General features: G+C 39.2%; 1 protein-coding gene and 1 long non-coding RNA gene across 7 annotated transcripts in view; both read right to left on the bottom strand.

The window, feature by feature from the left end:
* Positions 1-22,488, bottom strand: part of slit2 (slit homolog 2 (Drosophila)) — a 98,087-nt gene that overhangs the window by 21,472 nt on the left and 54,127 nt on the right. For 4 of the 6 annotated variants that reach the window (XM_028976096.1, XM_028976091.1, XM_028976094.1 and 1 more), the window contains exons 6-13: positions 20,565-20,636; positions 19,546-19,617; positions 16,801-16,964; positions 16,651-16,662; positions 16,229-16,358; positions 1,915-1,986; positions 1,638-1,709; positions 149-220 (exon numbers count right to left, since the gene is read on the bottom strand). In XM_028976096.1, coding sequence (XP_028831929.1) covers positions 149-220; positions 1,638-1,709; positions 1,915-1,986; positions 16,229-16,358; positions 16,651-16,662; positions 16,801-16,964; positions 19,546-19,617; positions 20,565-20,636 — 666 coding nt within the window. The remainder of the gene's footprint in view (positions 1-148; positions 221-1,637; positions 1,710-1,914; positions 1,987-16,228; positions 16,359-16,650; positions 16,663-16,800; positions 16,965-19,545; positions 19,618-20,564; positions 20,637-22,488) is intronic. The other 2 variants (XM_028976093.1, XM_028976095.1) reach the window with 1 other exon arrangement.
* On the bottom strand, positions 4,981-7,577 carry LOC114788016 (uncharacterized). The gene is made up of 3 exons (XR_003749481.1): positions 7,549-7,577; positions 5,352-5,456; positions 4,981-5,272 (listed from the first exon to the last, which is right to left on the bottom strand). It is a non-coding gene; the product is annotated as an uncharacterized LOC114788016 (long non-coding RNA).

A 22,488-nucleotide genomic window follows, 5' to 3' on the forward strand; every position in this document is an offset into this window, starting at 1 on the left:
GCATGAGTATGAATCTGCATGTTTATATGTGTGCACACGTATTTATGTGTATTTGTACATGTGTAATGGTCCTCTGAGAAAGTAGGTACATTTGTGTGCATGTATGCATGCATATGCATATTGCGTGTGTGTGTGCGCGTATACTTACAGTAACTGCAGTGAGAACAGGCCTTCAAACAGACCTTTCGGAAGCTCAGTGATTTTATTCCCATACAGGACACTGCCGATCACAAACAGAAAGATCTTACACACATAATCACATAATCCAATAACGTTGAAACACACACACACACACACGCACACATCAATCAGAATTACTGTCACAAGCTCTGATTAACAGCACACACACTTCAACACATTACAGGAAACGGTCACATGCACACTGCAGCCAGGATGCATGTGATCATTCATCAGCAATGGCAGAGTAATCCCTAATAAACACACAGCATTAATCTCACATGTGCACCAAATATTTCAACCCACAGGGGTGGAGTGGAATGAAATCTGCACACACATCACACTTTTCAAGGCTGAGCTCTTTGGTCTGGAGCTTTCAGAACCCAAACCTCAGTGTTTTTTTAACCTTCTCGGCCCGGCGATTAATTATGATAATAAAAATAATGGTATATGTAGTGCAAGCTTTTATTGGAACCACAGATCTTCTTCATGCTTGCTGAAAGTGTGAAATGTGTTTGGCCGAGTGATGCTGGGCGGAGGGCTGTGTGGGGTTTAATGGATGTGTGTGTGTGTGTGTGTGTGTGCTTATTTTAGGGTAAGTAGCTGGTTGAGTGTGAGGGGTTGGATGGTGTCCCTGTGAAAACCGTCCAGGGCAAACACAGGCAGGCGGAGGAGCGTTCCCCCGACACACCGTGCCTCATCAAAACCCTCTCAGCAGCCCAAATTCAAAGAAACACACACTAATCTCACATACATGCAACAGAACTGAGTATTAAAAGCAGATGTGCGGTACAGAGGGTGAGGAGGCATCCTGTGGGTTAAATGTTATGATAACCCATTACGTGTGTATGTGTGTGACTTGCGCACTGCAGAGCCTTGAGACTTTACTTGTATGGGTGCTACAACCATGACATTTCAGCTGATAAAATCTCAATGAATGAGGTGAAGGATGTTTTTTTTTCCCGATGCAGACTGGCTGCACTACACAAACTTAACAGTTTCTGCACTTGCACAAGCAATAAAAATTAGAAAGCAATCATCTAATTTTTAAACAATATCTATGCATCCCACTGATTCAAAAGCCAGCATGTGTGGGAGGATTATGACTTTTTGCAGCAGAAAAGGCAGCAAACTTTACTCTTACTCGTTTTGAGAGATAAAAACTTAATATGGCTAAAGCAGAAATGTATAAATTATTGAAAGAATGATGGATTCTTAATATAACTCTGACATCTTCCTCACACGCACTCACTCAGGGTTTCAGAGTGGGGACACACAAACACACACACACACACACACACAGATTTATATACAAAACCGGCACTTGCACACGAACATTAAAACTGTCATACAGATGCCCTGGTTTTAAATATTTAATTAAATATAAGGCCATGTCTATGTACAACGACAGTCTAGTAGGACAGAAAAGGAATGGATGAAGAAAGAAGGAAGGTACCTACAGTGAGTTTAGGGATCGAAGGCCCTGGAAGGAGTCGGCAGCGAGTTCTGATATGTGGTTGTTACTCAGATCTCTGTAGGAAACAGCAAATACTGTATTACTTGGTAAACATCTTCTACACACCTTCATTTATTTTACACACAATAATTAGTAAATATGATTTTGATATGATCTGATATGATCTCAAACTAATTACTGTACAATTACATAACCAGCTCTGTGTGTGTGTGTGTGTGTGTGTGTGTGTGTGTGTGTGTTGCCGGAGGTCTAGTACTCACATCCTCCTCAGTCTTTTATAAGGTGAAAAAGCTCCTGGTGGAATGACCTTAATGGAGTTCTGTTCCAAGCGGCTGCAAATAAATATATAAAAACTATAAAAATGTTTTTGCCTTTGTAAGCCAGAATTTTATATACTTGGCACGATTAAAGACAGAGGTCTGCAGGGATGAAAAAGAAACCATCACAAACTCTGAAGAAACCCTGGAGAACGCTATCTTCACCGAGGTTCATGGTGCTGATCAGAAAAGAGGGGAGGTGAGGAGAACGTTCTCCCGGTGATTAAACACATCGCAGTTCAAACAGAATCGAATGAAATGCGGCCTACTGGGACTTACAGGAATCCTAGTTTGTAATTTGGAAAGGGATTGTTGATGGGCTATTGCAGGCCCACAGGCCTACACCCCGTATCTCAGGTGGGGTACGGTGATCTCACAGATGTTCCAAAAAGTTCTGTTTAACTGCAGCTGGGTTAAGGTCACCCTAGTCTTAAAAAAAAGGTGGCGAGATTTTGTCTCTTTATTTGGGCCGGATAAATTATGGTAGGTGTCAAGAGAAAGAGGAGCCATTAGGGGCAAAGTGGCAAAGGAAAGATGGAGTGATGACTAGAAACTGCAGGAGGGGAGGGGGAGGAAGATAAAAAGGACTGTGCAGAGAGATCTAACAGAAAATGTGACAGTGGAAAATAGTTTTTTATATATATCAGATTCAGAATCTTAGGCAATTCATAATTCAGAGGTGAAGAAAGCGATGACGAAGGCATCTGCCATCATGGAGTAGAATGATTTCCTGTTTTAATCAGAACAGCAAGGACATAATGACAGTCCAGCTCAACTCTGGCAATTACTAAATTTGTTAATTGACTTAAAATTTTGCTATAATAATTAATCATGATTAAAAATGACAAATTCTTACAACTAAATCTAGTTATATAAACACAAGACACAAGTGATGGACTAAACAATATTCTGCAGACTAGGAAATACAATGGAAATAAAATTTAGTTCACATTTATTATTTGGTTTTCTCAATAGTTCAATTGTGCAATTTTTTATTCATTAGTTAAGATGCATCTATGTAAAAGATGCATTAAATAAAATGCCTTATTTAATGCATTAAATATTCATAGGGAAATTTTGAAAAATACATACATAGTTGCATATATACATATAAACAAAGAATAGCCATACTATGAACGTGCAAAATTTTAACCTGCATTCAACAACTATATTCAATTCCAACAATTGTAATACTGGAAATTATATAAGATATGCAACATATATCTTATATAATTTCCAGTATATATATATATATATATATATATATATATACACACACACACACACACACACACACACACAAAAAAAAGCAAAAGTGTCCCATTGATTGATATTTTCATTGGTAATTGAATAATATTTGATTCTTTTCATTGTTTATAGAATGAGCTGTCCACTTTGTTTCCATCTCTCAATTTTTGGCCTGATCCTGTCCACAGATGAAATGCTTGTAGTAAAAAGGAGAACGTAAGAAGATAAGAATATCCATGCAGCCAGAGAGAATGAAACAAAGAGAATGTGAGAGGAAGGCAGGAGAGGACGAGATTGGAGATTAGAGGGCGATGTGATGCCTATTGTTGTATGAGGTCTTTTCCAAGATTATCCTGGGAGAAATAAAAAAAAAAAAAAACACTGGCCAGCCACAGCTCCTTTGATGAGCCCTGCCAGCATCAACAGGGTGTTAGAGCTTGAATGCCAGACCCTCTGCTTTATGTGTGTGTGGTGTTGTGTGTATGTGCCCCCGTCTATCTTCATATCGTCTGTGCCAATCTCCCAGTGCCAGTGTTCCATGAACAATCCAATTACAGCTCTGCTGGCACCAAATCACCGGAGCACAAAATAAACACGTCTAATCAACCACCCTCCACCCCACGCAGCTCCCACCCCTCGTTCTGCAGCAGAGAGAGAGAGAGAGCACAGTGGCTGTTTTACACGTGTTGCATTCAAATCTCTAAACCGCACTGATGTAAATGAAAATCAGATTATACATTAAAATAATATTGACTGATCCTCCATTGTCTGACCATAATGTCATTATTAGATAAAAAGAGCCTAATCTTAAATGGCCTTAAACATATCATTAATTAAATCTGTGTAACTAGTTGCAAGCCTTTAACTAAATTTACACCTGAATTTAACCTCATGAACCAAAAGGTAAGTATTTGGTCTTCTATTAGAATTTTTTGTGCATCTATTTTTTGTATTTGCCTTGTGGGGACATGTCCTCTCTTTAACTTAGGCAGTGTGTGTTCTCTGAGACACACACATACACAGAGAGAGAGAGCAGTGGCACTGTTTCTGACCCCTGTCACACACACTGCTGTATGTGTCAGTGCCACTCCTGACAAAGAGACCCCTGGGAGAAAAGAGCGTGGAAATGTCTTTCTGTCTTTTGCTCTGTCTGTCTCACTCTCCCTCTGTCTTTCTTTTTCAGTCTCCATTCATCCTCAGCCAAATGAGATCACCTCATTCATCTGCCAACTGTCATACACACACACACACACACACACACACACATACTTGTGTAGCCGCAATTTGGGGACTACATGCACGATGCCACATCGTGGGGACGTGCATTTCTAAAGGCTTTATGAAAAATCTAAAGATAGATTTATGTTTCATTTGAGGCTTTAAAAATGACTGTCACTTTAAAATATAGAAAATACATTAATAAAGCAATGTGACATTTTCCTACAAACTGGGGACCTTGTCTGGTAGACATCACTTGTGAGGACCAGCAGACACACATAGTGAACTGTCTGGTTAACTGTAAGATGTAGGTACTTGTGAACAACATGGGGACGAAACAGCTGGGATGCAGCTATAATGAATGAAAAGATCAAAATTTAATAACATGAATAAAATATTTATTTTTTTTGCTATTTTTATGTAGCATTCTGAACAGTATTCTGTACATATTTACATTCGATTCAAAGACACTTTACTGAATTGCACCCATTTCCAAAAAAAAAAAAAAAGAGATTCTAAGCTGCTCTTTCTGAAGAGGGGTGGAGAGGATGGGCTGACACTAGGACACTTCTAATTCCCTTTTAAAACAAATGTAATAACCAGAAATCTAAAATACCAGAAAATAAGATACCAAACAAAATAAAATAACTGACTTTACATTCTTCTTTTAAGGGTAGTGATTTTGTTCTTCACAAAGAACTTTCAAGGCAACAGGTACAGGCCTCACATTGTTGTTTTCCTGGCACTGTACAAGTTTTGATGAACCTGTTTAGATGCTTTTCAACTGCATTCATTTCATCACTGTCCCATTTCTTTTTCTTTACCACCTTTCGACCTGAATGAACAAAGCACATCAGAAAAAACAGAGATTTTTAAGTTCATAAAGGCTTTCTATGAAGTTTAACAAACAGTACCTTTCATGGTAGTTGTGGTACTTGTTATTTCTGTTGCTTGTTCAATTGAAGATTTCTGGACTTCTTTTGCAGAAGGATCTATGGGTGGTTCTACATCAAGAGCCACTTAAACACAAAACAAATGCATTCAAAATTGTTAAGGATTTGATTCTTTCTTGGAGAAAATACACTGCTCACAAATTAAGGGAACACAGAAATAAGACATCCTACATCTGAATGAATGAAATATTCTTATTAAATACTTCTTTACATAGTTGAATGTGCTAACTACAAAATCACACAAAAATTATCGATGAAAATCAAATTTATCAACCCATGAAGCTCTGGATTTGGAGTCACACTCAAAATTAAAGTGGCAAAACAAACTATGGGCTGATGTAATGTCCTTAAAATAAGTAAAAATGAGGCCCAGTAATGAGGCCTTCACGTGCCTCTATGACCTCCCTACAATGACTGGACATGCTCCTGTTTAGGTGACGGATGGTCTCCTGAGGGATCTCCTCCCAGACCTGGTCTAAAGAATCCGCCAACTCCTGAACAGTCTGTGATGCAACGTGGTGTTGGTAGATGAAGCGAGATATGATGTCCCAGATGTGCACATGGGGTCTGAAGATCTCATCTCGGTAGTTAATGGCAGTCAAGCTACATCTGGCGAGCACATGGAGGGTTGTGCGCCCCCCCAAAGAAATGCCACCCCACACCACTACTGACCCACTGTCACACTGGTCATGCTGGAGGATGTTGCAGGCATCAGAATGTTCTCCATGGCGTCTCCAGACTGTCACATGTCACATATGCTCTGTGTGAACCTGGTTTCATCTGTGAAGAGCACAGGGCGCCAGTGGCGAATTTGCCAATCTTGTTGTTCTTTGGCAAATGCCAAACATGCTGCACAGTGTTGGGCTGTAAGCAAAACCCCAATCTATGGACATCGGGCCCTCATACCACCCTTGTGGAGTCTGTTTCTGACCATTTGAGCAGAGCAGAGAGGCCTGCTGGAGGTCATTTTGCAGGGCGCTGGCAGAGCTCCTCCTGTTCCTCCTTGCACAAAGGTGGAGGTAGCGGTCCTGCTGCTGGGTTGCCCTTCTACTGCCTCCTCCATGTCTTCTGATGTACTGGCCTGTTTCCTGGTAGTGCCTTCATGTTCTGGACTCTACACAAACCTTCTTGCCATAGCTTGCATTGATATACCTAACACTTGAACACTTCCTAACATATCCTAACACTTAAACACTTTTGTTAAAACTGCATATCATATCATGTATGACTGTGTATGTGACAAATAAAATTTGAATTTGATCCTGGACGAGCTGCACTACCTGAGCCACTTATGTCAGTTGTAGACTCCATTTCATGCTACCATGGAGTCTCTTAGCTATTTCACTAAAGCCTTCATTTTAGAAGACAACGTGGGTACCTGCTGAGGCACGTACACAAAACATGTTGAGTCTTATTAACCTTTCAACAATAGTGGTGAAGCACATTCTACTTTGTAGGGATGTCACATATATTTACATTGAAGGGACTTAAATGTTTATTAAGTAAAAGAGAAGTGATTGTCATTGTGATACACTGCAACACAGCACATGTGCACACAACTAAATGTGTCCTTTGCTTTTAACCCATCACCCTTGGTGAGCAGTAGGCAGCCATGAAAGGCGCCTGGGGAGAAGTGTGTGGGGACAGTGCTTTGCTCAGTGGCACCTCAGTGGCACCTTGGCGGATCGGAATTCGAGATTCGATATTATGATAAAAATACATTGAAAAGAACAGTTTCATACCTGAATGTGGAAGATACTCTCAACCTGTGAACTGGCAGTGCAATTCTGACTGTCTGATTGCAATTTGACCAAATGTAAAAGTAATGTTTGCATTCTGCAAGCACACTACATAATTTCAAAGTTTAAATGTACTAACAGTTATACATGTCATTAAAATTAATTAATTTTGTTACAAAATCCTAATAGATCAAAATAGGTGTAGTGTGTGGACTTAGTGTAGAGATTTTTTTTTAGAAGACAATGTGGGGACATAGTGGGGGAGGTGCAGCACTTCTCATCCTGAGTCTTGTGAATCTTTCATAAACATTTGTGATACACAATACTTTATGGGGACTTCACATATATCATGCACATTGCACATTGTGGGGACTAAACGTATATTGTAATTAAAATACATAAAAAGAGCAGTTTCATACCTGAATGTGGAAGATACTGTCATGCTGTGAACTGTCTGTGCAATGCTGATTGTCTTCAGAGGCACCATCTGATTTGGGGCAGTTACTGGCTTGGTTCATATACCCTTTATTGTCTCCTATAATGAACAAAACAGTCAGCCATTAGACCAAACATAAAAGATATGTTGCCATTCTACAACCACACTACATATTTTCAATGTTTTAAATGTACTAACAGTTATACATGTCATTAAAATAATTAATTTTGTTACAAAATCCTAATAGATCCAAATAGGTGTAGTGTGTGGACTTAGTGTAGAGATTTTTTTTTAGAAGACAATGTGGGGACATTGTGGGGGAGGTGCAGCACTTCTCATCCTGAGTCTTGTGAATCTTTCATAAACATTTGTGATACACAATACTTTATGGGGACTTCACATATATCATGCACATTGCACATTGTGGGGACTTAACGTATATTGTAATTAAAATACATAAAAAAGAGCAGTTTTATACCTGAATGTGGAAGATACTGTCATGCTGTGGACTGTCTGTGCAATGCTGATTGTCTTCAGAGGCACCATCTGATTTGGGGCAGTTACTGGCTTGGTTTATACCCTTTATTGTCTCCTATAATGAACAAAACAGTCAGCCATTAGACCAAACATAAAAGATATGTTGCCATTCTACAACCACACTACATATTTTCAATGTTTAAATGTACTAAGAGTTGTACATGTGTTACAAAATCATAATAGGTGTAGTGTGTGGATTTAGTATAGAGATTTAATTTTAGAAGACAATGTGGGGACATAGTGGGGGAGGTGCAGCACTTCTCATCCTGAGTCTTGTGAATCTTTCAAAAAGATTTGTGATACACAATAGTTCATGGGGACTTCACATATATCATGCACATTGCACATTGTGGGGACTAAACGTATATTGTAATTAAAATACATAAAAAAGAGCAGTTTCATACCTGAATGTGGAAGATACTGTCATGCTGTGAACTGTCTGTGCAATGCTGATTGTCTTCAGAGGCACCATCTGATTTGGGGCAGTTACTGGCTTGGTTTGTACCCTTTATTGTCTCCTATAATGAACAAAACAGTCAGCCATTAGACCAAACATAAAAGATATGTTGCCATTCTACAACCACATTACATATTTTCAATGTTTAAATGTACTAACAGTTATACATGTCATTAAAATAATTAATTTTGTTACAAAATCCTAATAGATCAAAATAGGTGTAGTGTGTGGACTTAGTGTAGAGATTTTTTTTTAGAAGACAATGTGGGGACATAGTGGGGGAGGTGCAGCACTTCTCATCCTGAGTCTTGTGAATCTTTCATAAACATTTGTGATACACAATACTTTATGGGGACTTCACATATATCATGCACATTGCACATTGTGGGGACTAAACGTATATTGTAATTAAAATACATAAAAAAGAGCAGTTTCATACCTGAATGTGGAAGATACTGTCATGCTGTGAACTGTCTGTGCAATGCTGATTGTCTTCAGAGGCACCATCTGATTTGGGGCAGTTACTGGCTTGGTTCGTACCCTTTATTGTCTCCTATAATGAACAAAACAGTCAGCCATTAGACCAAACATAAAAGATACGTTGCCATTCTACAACCACACTACATATTTTCAATGTTTAAACGTACTAACAGTTATACATGTCATTAAAATAATTAATTTTGTTACAAAATCCTAATAGATCAAAATAGGTGTAGTGTGTGGACTTAGTGTAGAGATTTTTTTTAGAAGACAATGTGGGGACATAGTGGGGGAGGTGCAGCACTCTCATCCTGAGTCTTGTGAATCTTTCATAAACATTTGTGATACACAATACTTTATGGGGACTTCACATATATCATGCACATTGCACATTGTGGGGACTAAACGTATATTGTAATTAAAATACATAAAAAAGAGCAGTTTCATACCTGAATGTGGAAGATACTGTCATGCTGTGAACTGTCTGTGCAATGCTGATTGTCTTCAGAGGCACCATCTGATTTGGGGCAGTTACTGGCTTGGTTTGTACCCTTTATTGTCTCCTATAATGAACAAAACAGTCAGCCATTAGACCAAACATAAAAGATATGTTGCCATTCTACAACCACATTACATATTTTCAATGTTTAAATGTACTAACAGTTATACATGTCATTAAAATAATTAATTTTGTTACAAAATCCTAATAGATCAAAATAGGTGTAGTGTGTGGACTTAGTGTAGAGATTTTTTTTTAGAAGACAATGTGGGGACATAGTGGGGGAGGTGCAGCACTTCTCATCCTGAGTCTTGTGAATCTTTCATAAACATTTGTGATACACAATACTTTATGGGGACTTCACATATATCATGCACATTGCACATTGTGGGGACTAAACGTATATTGTAATTAAAATACATAAAAAAGAGCAGTTTCATACCTGAATGTGGAAGATACTGTCATGCTGTGAACTGTCTGTGCAATGCTGATTGTCTTCAGAGGCACCATCTGATTTGGGGCAGTTACTGGCTTGGTTCATATACCCTTTATTGTCTCCTATAATGAACAAAACAGTCAGCCATTAGACCAAACATAAAAGATATGTTGCCATTCTACAACCACACTACATATTTTCAATGTTTTAAATGTACTAACAGTTATACATGTCATTAAAATAATTAATTTTGTTACAAAATCCTAATAGATCCAAATAGGTGTAGTGTGTGGACTTAGTGTAGAGATTTTTTTTAGAAGACAATGTGGGGACATTGTGGGGGAGGTGCAGCACTTCTCATCCTGAGTCTTGTGAATCTTTCATAAACATTTGTGATACACAATACTTTATGGGGACTTCACATATATCATGCACATTGCACATTGTGGGGACTTAACGTATATTGTAATTAAAATACATAAAAAAGAGCAGTTTTATACCTGAATGTGGAAGATACTGTCATGCTGTGGACTGTCTGTGCAATGCTGATTGTCTTCAGAGGCACCATCTGATTTGGGGCAGTTACTGGCTTGGTTTATACCCTTTATTGTCTCCTATAATGAACAAAACAGTCAGCCATTAGACCAAACATAAAAGATATGTTGCCATTCTACAACCACACTACATATTTTCAATGTTTAAATGTACTAACAGTTATACATGTCATTAAAATAATTAATTTTGTTACAAAATCCTAATAGATCAAAATAGGTATAGTGTGTGGACTTAGTGTAGAAATTTTTTTTTAGAAGACAATGTGGGGACATAGTGGGGGAGGTGCAGCACTTCTCATCCTGAGTCTTGTGAATCTTTCATAAACATTTGTGATACACAATACGTCATGGGGACTTCACATATATCATGCACATTGCACATTGTGGGGACTTAACGTATATGGTAATTAAAATACATAAAAAAGAGCAGTTTCATACCTGAATGTGGAAGATACTGTCATGCTGTGAACTGTCTGTGCAATGCTGATTGTCTTCAGAGGCACCATCTGATTTGGGGCAGTTACTGGCTTGGTTCGTACCACTTATTGTCTCCTAAAATGAACAAAACAGTCAGCCATTAAACCAAACATAAAAGATACGTTGCCATTCTACAATCACACTACATATTTTCAATGTTTAAATGTACTAAGAGTTGTACATGTGTTACAAAATCATAATAGGTGTAGTGTGTGGATTTAGTATAGAGATTTAATTTTAGAAGACAATGTGGGGACATAGTGGGGGAGGTGCAGCACTTCTCATCCTGAGTCTTGTGAATCTTTCAAAAAGATTTGTGATACACAATAGTTCATGGGGACTTCACATATATCATGCACATTGCACATTGTGGGGACTAAACGTATATTGTAATTAAAATACATAAAAAAGAGCAGTTTCATACCTGAATGTGGAAGATACTGTCATGCTGTGAACTGTCTGTGCAATGCTGATTGTCTTCAGAGGCACCATCTGATTTGGGGCAGTTACTGGCTTGGTTTGTACCCTTTATTGTCTCCTATAATGAACAAAACAGTCAGCCATTAGACCAAACATAAAAGATACGTTGCCATTCTACAACCACACTACATATTTTCAATGTTTAAACGTACTAACAGTTATACATGTCATTAAAATAATTAATTTTGTTACAAAATCCTAATAGATCAAAATAGGTGTAGTGTGTGGACTTAGTGTAGAGATTTTTTTTAGAAGACAATGTGGGGACATAGTGGGGGAGGTGCAGCACTCTCATCCTGAGTCTTGTGAATCTTTCATAAACATTTGTGATACACAATACTTTATGGGGACTTCACATATATCATGCACATTGCACATTGTGGGGACTAAACGTATATTGTAATTAAAATACATAAAAAAGAGCAGTTTCATACCTGAATGTGGAAGATACTGTCATGCTGTGGACTGTCTGTGCAATGCTGATTGTCTTCAGAGGCACCATCTGATTTGGGGCAGTTACTGGCTTGGTTTATACCCTTTATTGTCTCCTATAATGAACAAAACAGTCAGCCATTAGACCAAACATAAAAGATATGTTGCCATTCTACAACCACACTACATATTTTCAATGTTTAAATGTACTAACAGTTATACATGTCATTAAAATAATTAATTTTGTTACTAAATCCTAATAGATCAAAATAGGTGTAGTGTGTGGACTTAGTGTAGAAATTTTTTTTTAGAAGACAATGTGGGGACATAGTGGGGGAGGTGCAGCACTTCTCATCCTGAGTCTTGTGAATCTTTCAAAAAGATTTGTGATACACAATAGTTCATGGGGACTTCACATATATCATGCACATTGCACAGTGTGGGGACTTAACGTATATTATATTAAAATTACATTTTAAAAAGAAGTATCATACCTGAATGTGGAAAGTCTCAACCTGTGAACAGTCTGTGGAATGCTGAATGTCTTCAGAGGTACCATCTGATTTGGGGAAGATATTAGCTCTGTCTACACCACTTATTGTCTCCTGGAATGAACAAAACAGCCAACAATTAGACCAAATATGAAAGTTATGTTTGCATAACTTTAAAATGCACACTCTCATTCTAAAAGTATGGATAATATCGGGTAATTAAACAGCAGTTTTATACCTGATTGTTGAGGGTGCAGTTATCCAATGAACTTTGGGTGTAATGTAGATCCTTTTCAGAGGCGTTTTCTGACCTGGGACAGTTACTGGCTCCTTCCATTCCACTTCTTTCTTCCTGAAATTATCAAAGGAATCCCCAATAAGTCCCCAAATACTGGTAAAAGATAAAAAAGCTGAACAGTGTCAGGTTGCAAAAGCATTTTAAAATAAATACAGATGCAGAGAATATGCTTAAGTAGGTATAGTGATGATGCATCTTCAGTGAAATAAACAAAACAACCACAATTCTCTATATTCAATATTTGTTACAGAATTCGAATCCAGGACCAGGGCTGCAAACATATGAAAAGCCCAGTAAACCAATAACAGGAAAATGGATGCGAGCATGTGTGAATTATTCTGATTGTTAAAACTTTATGAACAAACATAATATTAGAATTAATTAATACTAAAATCTTAATTTATATAAATATCAGATTTCAAAATATCTTTTACAATTCTTACCTGATTCCTCCAAGGACAATCAGCATCGCCATAATTATATCTAATCTCGTCTCCAGGTGTTATGTCTTTTAAGGCAAAAAGGCACAAATGAGGCTTTCCTTCCACCATGATTCTTTTCATTTTGCAGTTGGGGTTAATGTGATCATCATTAACCAGTCTTCCAAGGGTGCCATCATCCCTTGCAGCATCAATACTGAATTTGAATAAAGAGAATAGTTATTAAATGCAAAATTATACTATTGTTAGTTTGTATTACTTAATTTTATATTAACAATATAATATATAAATTGTTAAACAATTTTTTGTGATCTTGTGATGACACAACTGATATATGCAGACATTATAAATCTACTTCAAATAGCAACAAATAAACATTTTTTTTTGTATTTCTGGAAAATATTCAGACCTGAGCAGGAACCATGCATGAGCTGCTATCTTAACTATTAGAAGTCAACTGTAAATAAGTCAATATAGTATGGCATGTTTACAATAAGTACCTTAAATGCTGACAGACAAATGATGAAATCATTCTGTTCCATCAGAAGAAAACAACCATATTACCCACAATCCCTGTGTGTCTGAGCGACGTTATGTAACCCATTTTGACTCCACATCTGACTTGAAAAAATTAATAATACACATTTAAAGCTGTTATGGGCGGTTTAGCGATGATAAATGATCTAAATGCTCCCCATGCTGTGCAACTCCACACAAGACACGAGTTCCCACATGTGGCAACAAAACTAGAATACTAATAAAAAACTAATACTAGTTTTAGCAGCGAGTTTTCAAATATATTTTTTAAATATTTAATACAGTTATACATCAAAACAAAGGAAAATATATAAATCCATTTGTACTCACGTCCAGAATTTTCCATGCCAGATGAAATCGAACATAAATCCTTTTAGGGAGTTGTGGTAAATTCGCCGTCTTCGTTTACTTTCTTCTGGATCGATAAGGTCTCCTCTGTACTCCAGTATGAAATCTCCTTTGAACATATCTGACTCGGCAAACACTCCCCTGCCTAATTTGTGAATCACAACCCACATTCATACCTACTTTCCCTCATAGTAATTAGTTTAAGATAATATATCTGCTTTGCTCACCTTTATAGGAATTGATGTATTTAACATCAAGCCCTGCTTTATCACGGCAGGTGGTGATGTGAAAAATGGCATTGTTTATTGGGCTTTGTCGCCTCCGAGCCATTTTTCTTAGCACATTATTTCTCTTACTGCTTAGTGAAAACGTCTATGGAAGATATAGTAATAATTGTAATTTTAAATATCCATAAATAACAGAAACTAGCATGTGCTAACTAAGCTAGTACCGTTTAACTAGCTAGCATTGTCATAGCTTTTCTTACTAAAACACTTTACTATTGAAAGAAATATTATTTACCCCTAACACAATGTGTATCATAAAAGTATGAATCTTTAAATGATTTTTTTCTTGCAGTTAAAGTTAGCTTACATAGATCTGGATGGTGCTATAGCTCAGCAAACTCAGTCTTGCTAACTGAGGCACTTATTAACAATTAGCTCTCTCATTGGTTCCTGATGGTCCGTGACGTCATCAAGATGAGCCAATAAGAGTTCAGCATTGCTGTACCACGTGTTACTGTGTGTATCTGCAATTGCAATTACCCTCTTCAACCCTAGTTGGCGTGTACACACTGTGAGCAATTCCAGGCACACACATACACAATGTTTTTCAAGAAAATGTCCATCTTGGGGACTTTGGAGATATTAAAGGGGTAGGCTTATTTTGATGAAATATACATGCTAGCGTAGTTAACTTTGTGGGGACTTGGATTTTGGTCCCCATGATGACACACGTCCCCACCTTATTGGTGTGCAGTCAGGTCAATGTCCACATATTGGTAGGTTTACAAACACACACACACACACACACACACACACACACACACACACACACACACACACAGTAGGAAGGGCCAGTTTCTTCAATGAAAGAGCTAACAGAAAAGAAAAAGTAGATTCGGAGATTAAGATACAGTTAGAGAAAGACACTGTGTTTCTGTGTGTGTGTGTGTGTGTGTGTGTGTGTGTGTGTGTGTGCTCTTTCACGCACCATTCATAAAAAATGATTTGCACACTGAGGTCCCTACATGACAGGAACAGAAAGGCTGGAATTGAGAGATCCCAGTTACTGTCATCCAAGCCCTCGCAGCTTCCAACACCCCACTGTCCCACTTCTCACTATTCACAGTCACCAACATTAGTTTCCTAAAGTATGCTATAGAATTTAAGACAACACTGAAACTAAAACGTACTGGCGAGCAGGAAACGCCTTTGACCCTTCAGTCCTACAGATGATGAGTGTTGGCATAATTAAATAATATGATCACATCCTCCTGATCTAACACTTCATTCCTGAAAAGCTGCTCATATTTCACTTGGTTGTTCTCTGTCATCTTCCTCTTGTCCTCAGGAGAGGCTACAAGCACAACCTGACAGTATAACAACATGCAAACGCTCCCAGACATACAAACATACCATATCAATCATGTCTGTATATATTCATATTCATGGATCCATAAACATGCACATAGACAGGTTCACATCACCTGCACTCATACAATTACACAAGTTGCACAATGTCTCATAAATACAGTACAGACACAGTACAGCCCATATGATGAAGTCATACAGCCACAGTCTGTTCTGACAGGCTGAGCGCCTCCGCGCCCCAAGAAACTAATCAGCCCCATACAGACACAGCCGAGCAACATCTTAAACACTTCTCCTGAGGGCTTAATTAACAGCCTCAATTATCATAATAAGATAACGATTAATTCCAAGAGGCTGTTTGAGTTGCTACAATCAGAAGCGCTGCTCTTACTCAATTACTTTCAATTATGTTGTCAAATATTCTTTTGCTGTATTTTTGCGTGTGTGTGTGTGTGTGTGTGTGTGTGTGTGCTTGTAGACATGCATGTACTTATATTTTAGTGCAGGCCAAGCATGCTAACAGTAAAAACAGTAAAATCCATATTGTACTGCTCCAAAGAATAAAAGAGTCATTTATTAACAGAAGATAATGAGGAACTTACATCTCTGTGATGGTCTCCGGCAGGTTGGTGGGGATCTCCGTCATTCCTTTCCCTCTGCAGTCGACTATGTTATTGCTGCAGGTACAGGAGTCTGGACACTGCAGCACACTACAGGAGGACGACTGGTGTCCTGAGAGGGGGAGAGAGAGCGAGAGAGAGAGAGTTTGACTCTAGGTTGAATGGAGTACAGCTCATTTGGGTGCGTGGCTCAGCTTCAGATGAAGTTCATCCACAAGTGAGCACTGGTCCAAATACTTTTTGAGTCCTGGTTTCTAATACAGTTTCAAGCATGTAACTTTTGTAGGTTTTTAAATTCCGAATATCTTTTTAATTCATTCCAATGAACTGGGACCTCAGAGTGTTTAATAGGAAAAAGTGGAATTTTAATGACCAGTGATGATGTCACAAATAAAGTGACTTGCCTCCTTCCTCATCTTGACAGAAAGCGTACAAAAAAAACATGAGCAAAATAACAGTAAATGAAACAAAATATAAAGCAATTGTTGCACCAATGCATGATACACAACAATAATAAAAATAGAAATATGCAAACACAGACACACACACACTACCTGTGCACACAAACTCTTTCTTCTGGACTTCAGCAACGTTGTGTCCCCTCAGGTGAGGAGGGCCCATGCACTGTGTGTAGAGGCCCAGCCGGGGCCGCTGCCGCAGCCAATCGGAGAGCCAGGCCATGTTGCAGTCACACAGCAGGTTATTGGAGTGCAGGCGACTGCAAAGGGGGGGTGAGAAAATCAATAAAGGTGAACCAGCTAGATGACACTGCTAAAGCACCACTAATGAGGAGTAACTTACACTGGGTATGTGTGTGAGTGTGTGCCGAATCTTAAATAAATATTAAAAAATATATTTAAAAGAATCCGCTTTCTGCTACCCATATGGCAAAATATTAAAGTGTTTTGGCAAATAAATGATTATTACATGATATTGAAATTATGTCCTCGTATTTTAGTCCCCTCTAAGATACCAAAAAATGTGTAGGTGCGATGGGTATATGTGTGTGTGTGTGTGTGTGAATGTGTGTGTGTGCGTGAGTTGCACAGTCTACTGCACATTAGTTAAAGCCTATCTACAACAACTACCGAAACGGGAGATTAATTAATTAACACACAGCTCACCGACACAAAATCAATGCACCTCCACACACATACACTCCACACATACACTACCCAACACAACAGCACAACAAATTACAGGCAAAGCACAACACAAAGCACACAAAATGACACATATATTGATCACATAAGCCCAGCACAACACTATATATAAAACACATCAAAATGTAACACACTTGCACTATGTTTCATACGTGCAATAAACACCTCTCAATATACAGGCTGTACAACAGAGATAAAGTCAGTTGTTAAAGACAGCTTAAAATAATAACTAAATAATAAATAAAATCAATAACTACAATGATCAAAAGAATGTCAAGAGATGACAGTTTAGATGGTGTGTCAAAGGCTCATGTGTGTTGTGTTGCAGAGATATTTACTGAAGTTACCATGCTACCCATCTAGCCATGGCCCGCCCTTTCTTGTACTGCCACTGTATACCTCAAGAGGCGCTAAAGAGTTAAGGTGTAAGTATGAGCAAGCAGTGCTGATCACAGTTGATGATGATGGACACTTTTCCAAAGCTGTGTCCACCTTTTCTTTACAGAAACATTATTATAACATTCTAGACCTTTTTCACGACTTCCGTATTTTGGACTGGAAATAACATGCATGCAACAAGCAAACACATCAACATAAACATAAATAGGCAAAGAAAATGTATTACGTTCTGTCAACCAGAGACAGAACAAATAGACAGAAAAATATTATATCATAATGCTACAAGGCGGTCTTATGTCCTTGATACTATACATACATGACCCTATAATTCTAAGCAAAGTGGTGTGGACTCTCTCAATTCTCTCTCAGTCGCCTGGGTTTTCTAACATCTTGACACTTATACTTATACGATTACGTCTTTCCGTTAATTGATAAAAGGTCGATAACCACTGTTTGTACTTGTCCTAAACTATTGACCATGTCCTCTAGTGGAAATACTGGTTAAATATGACAAGTGCCAAATTTAACTTTGAATTGAACATTTTATATAGCAAAATGAGTGGAGTAATCCAAATAGTTCATTCTACTGCATAATCGACAAATAACGCAGCCGAGCCAGCCAACACTGCATCTATTCCATCATACTGAATGGCCATTAAACCATTACATGCCCAACACTCTTAACCCTGCATGCCATGGTGTGTGTTTTATGTTGCCGCTGCAGCACTATAGCTAATAGAGTCGTCCTCCTCTGTTCTACGAGTGTGTGGTGCCTCGGTTAAATGCTCTCCTGAGGGGTGGGGGGGTTCTGTACGATCAGCACCTTCAGCAACGAGCACTGAGCCGCGCTAATGCCTCTCATTCATTTGCCTCTCTAATGCCACTCAGCAGACGAATGGCAAGCTTCCGAAAGGCTACGGGCCGACAGGCAGGTACAGCGAGATGTAAATACTCCCCGCACTAGGCTAAAGAGCCAGACGCTATCACTGATGGCCATGCGGGGAGCAAGATTCTTCTGGATGGGCGTTCAGAGGCTGATGTTGCTGTCAGAGTGGGAGTGAAGATCACTCCGTCACCAAGCGCCAACAGGACACGGAGAGTGGAACGAGTTCCCCGTTACTTCTCCTTGGCCAGGCTAGGGCAGAATGACATTCCCTGGTACACAACAGACTTGTTCATTTATGGTACCCATCCATCTCTCTCGCTCCATCTCCCTCTCCCTCCAGTCATCTTATCCACCTTGCTCTTTTCCTGCAATTCCCTCCCCCCTCCCTCCCAAATCTCTCTAGGACTAATGTGATTTTGGGATTTCTGCGCTGCCCCACTCAATGCTAACCCAATCACAGCACTGGCCAGTGGAGCGCACAGCGCGGCCTGAATGCTAATCTCTCATTAGTCCAGCTCAGGCGCTTTACAGGCTAATGGCTCATTATGATATATGATATACTGGCTGTGACTGCCCATATATATCAGACAGGACCTTTACAAATCACAGGGGACCTCTGCAGACCTCACAGATATAAAGAAATTATGATCACCCGGAGGGGTGGCACACAGAGGCAGCGACTGCTGCACAGTTTGGAAGGTTCGGGGGGTTCATTCTTGGCAAACTGATGCTCTTCCTTTTTAAATATTTAAAGGAATAACAGCAGCGATGACTTCAGAAAATATAAAGTTCTTGCATGTGTGTGTGTCTGTGCATTTTTGCAATGTGTGGGCATCAAGGGCGGCACTTACAATGTCCTGAGTTTGGGCATGTGGTTGAAACTGGCCACCGACAGACGAGTGATGTTGTTGTTGTTGAGCGTACTGAAACGAAAGTAAGACAGAAATATCACAAATGGCTCTCCAACAACACGTCTTAATCGGCACGTCTTAATCCTGCTGAAGTCTTGGCCCGATCTGTTAAGAGAAGAGAGTTAATTCAGGGCGGTTCAGAGCTCTTTCACGCCTCCAGCTACAGAGGAATCAGCAGCACGGTTTAAGAGCATAAGATCAGGAGATGCTAATCCCTGCATTCATGAAGACAAGGGTAGGTAGGGGACAAAGCTGGAGGAGTGCTGCAGCGGTGCTGCAGAGAGAGAGAGCGAGAGAGAGAGAGAGATGCTCTACAGGCTGTTTAGCTCAGGGTAATAAACTCACACTCATCTTTTCCCCACACGATATTCATATCCCGCTCTTTCTCCGGCTGTAAATTGAGTTCAGGAGTTGGTGTGAAATATGTGAAACTGCTCAAAAGAGTATCATCATCAGGATGGTGTTCCGGCTCACTCTTAGAAGGAGAGAGAGCGTGTGCGAGTTTCTCATTATGTGTGGTCCATGTAAATCATGAGAATTTTCTGATCTCAGACCTGCATATTCACTGTGACACACAGACCCACTGGTCATACACAGAATAGTATAAATCCAGATGTCCATCAGAAATGTCTAAACCTTACCAGTTCATTGCCTTTCAATTGCCATTAAAACCCACATTTAATTTACCATCTCATTAGAATGTAGGTGTTAAACACATTTCATTAATAGTACAGTTTTATCCAATACAAAAGCATATAAAAATGTTCAAAACAGCATCATTCTGTAATCTCACAGAATACATAATTTGCAACTGAGATCTATGATTAAAGTGAGATTACCTGGGTTGCTCTGTTAATATGAGTCTTGTATTAATTAGTGGTATGTGTCCAAATGGAAGTAAATGTTCTAAATTTAGTGCTGAAGTGGGCTGGTCAGGAATGAAAGGTTCTCCTACTCACAGCACTTCCAGGTCGCGGAGAGCTCGAAACGCGCCATCCTCGATGCAGCCAATCTGGTTGTAATCCAGCTGTCTGAGCCGTGGAATGGTGTGATGAGAGAGAGAGAGAAAGAGAGAGAGAGAGACCAGTGTTAAAGCATCACAATAGCTTCACAGCATCACCACGTTCAGCTGGAATTCCAGGAAGCTGCAGCATCCCGTTGACAGATACACACACGCACACACACACACACACACACACACACACAGTGTGTGTCCCACGGCATTTTTCCACCTCACGTATGTGCTGTAGTGTCTTTCCCTCTCTTCCTCCAACACACTTTTCTTCTTTTTTCCTCTTTCTTCTCTCTCTGTCTCTGCCGCGGAGCATCTGTCTCCTGCTCTGCCTTTCTCCGAGTGTCCTCTTCATTTCTTTCTCACAAAGCGTCTCCCTCTCTCCCTGTCACCCCCCCCCCCCTTTCTCTCTCACTCTCTCTCTCTCGTGAGGCTTCATTTCATTAGCGAAGGGGAGGCTCTACATTAGCGTCAGTCTGCAGAAACAATCTCATTAGAGCAGAGCGCAGTAAATCACAAACACACACACACACACACACATGGAGCCCCGCAATGACCTATCGACACACATTCAGTGCAACGCATGTACCCGCAGAGGCTTAACATGCAAGAGCCGCTGAGCGCACACATTCCACCAGACAGATGACTCTGCGCACAGTACAGAATCTGCACACAAGTGTATTAAACTTCTCTGTTTCTCGTTCCCCTTAACCAGTACATTTGCAACACACACAATCTGACAGGGTGACAGCTGTCTATTCTATAAAACACATAAAGAAATGTATTAAGAAGCCTTCGTAAGGCTAAAAATACTCTTCATGAAACACAGTTTGTTCTGACTGAAACGGCAGTGTGTCCTATGATGCATTAACATGCATTAGCCTCCATAAAGCATAAAATGTCCAATATAAATGCATAAAAGAGCATAAATACATGACATGACAACGGGGCTAAACCTTCATGCCATAAAATCCCAGATGAATAATACGGCAGCACAGAAATGTAAACTCCACTTTCTTTTCTACACAGAGGATCATAGGCGGAGCGATTGCAGACACTCAGACCAAAGCAAACGCTCTCGCTGTCTTTAATAATGCAGAATGGAGGTGACATTTAACAAGATCAAATATTTATGCATGCCAGGCTCTGTGGTGATTTTGTTCTTTTCAGATCCTGTGCTTGCACACACACACGCATACACACTTGCCCAAACACAAATATATCAGGGCACGTTCTATAAAGTAAAGTAATAATTTTTTTCCATTGCTAGTGGTGAAAATTAGCCAGACACACACACACACACACACACACACACACAATTCAGCATGAGCCTTCTATGGATGGTTCCCTGTGAAGCCAATAATAATTCCACAAATTGTCAATAAAAGTCCACTTACTCAAGCTAAGTAAGCAATATTGTGATTTTTTTAAATAGGCCTTTATCTTACTGGAAGAATTACGTGAGAGATCTTTATTTTAAATAATTAAACCTGCAAAGGCTGGGACTGCAGCAAGTAAGCTGGATGTGGAATGGAAGTGGTGGATATGGAGAGGTAATGTGAATAAATATGCATTATTCCAAACATCGACAAACACACCCTTTAGGAATAGACAGCATGAACATGAATGATAAGAAGAAGAAGAACAAGAAGAACAAGAATACATTTATTTAGAAAGCACAGTAACTGCTCCTCAAAATTCAATCTAAGTTCAAAGTAAGTCAGGATTTTGAAGTCAGTTTGGAAATGATCCATTCCGATGCTTGACTTTAACTGTAAATTTACTCAGGGTCCCTAATTTATTACTAATTGGAAAGAGAATGAATAGATGAATGAATGAATGCTGTTGATGTGTTAGGTATGTGAAGCATC

This window comes from Denticeps clupeoides, chromosome 4 (assembly GCF_900700375.1).
Source record: "Denticeps clupeoides chromosome 4, fDenClu1.1, whole genome shotgun sequence".
Classification (NCBI taxonomy): Eukaryota; Metazoa; Chordata; class Actinopteri; order Clupeiformes; family Denticipitidae; genus Denticeps; species Denticeps clupeoides.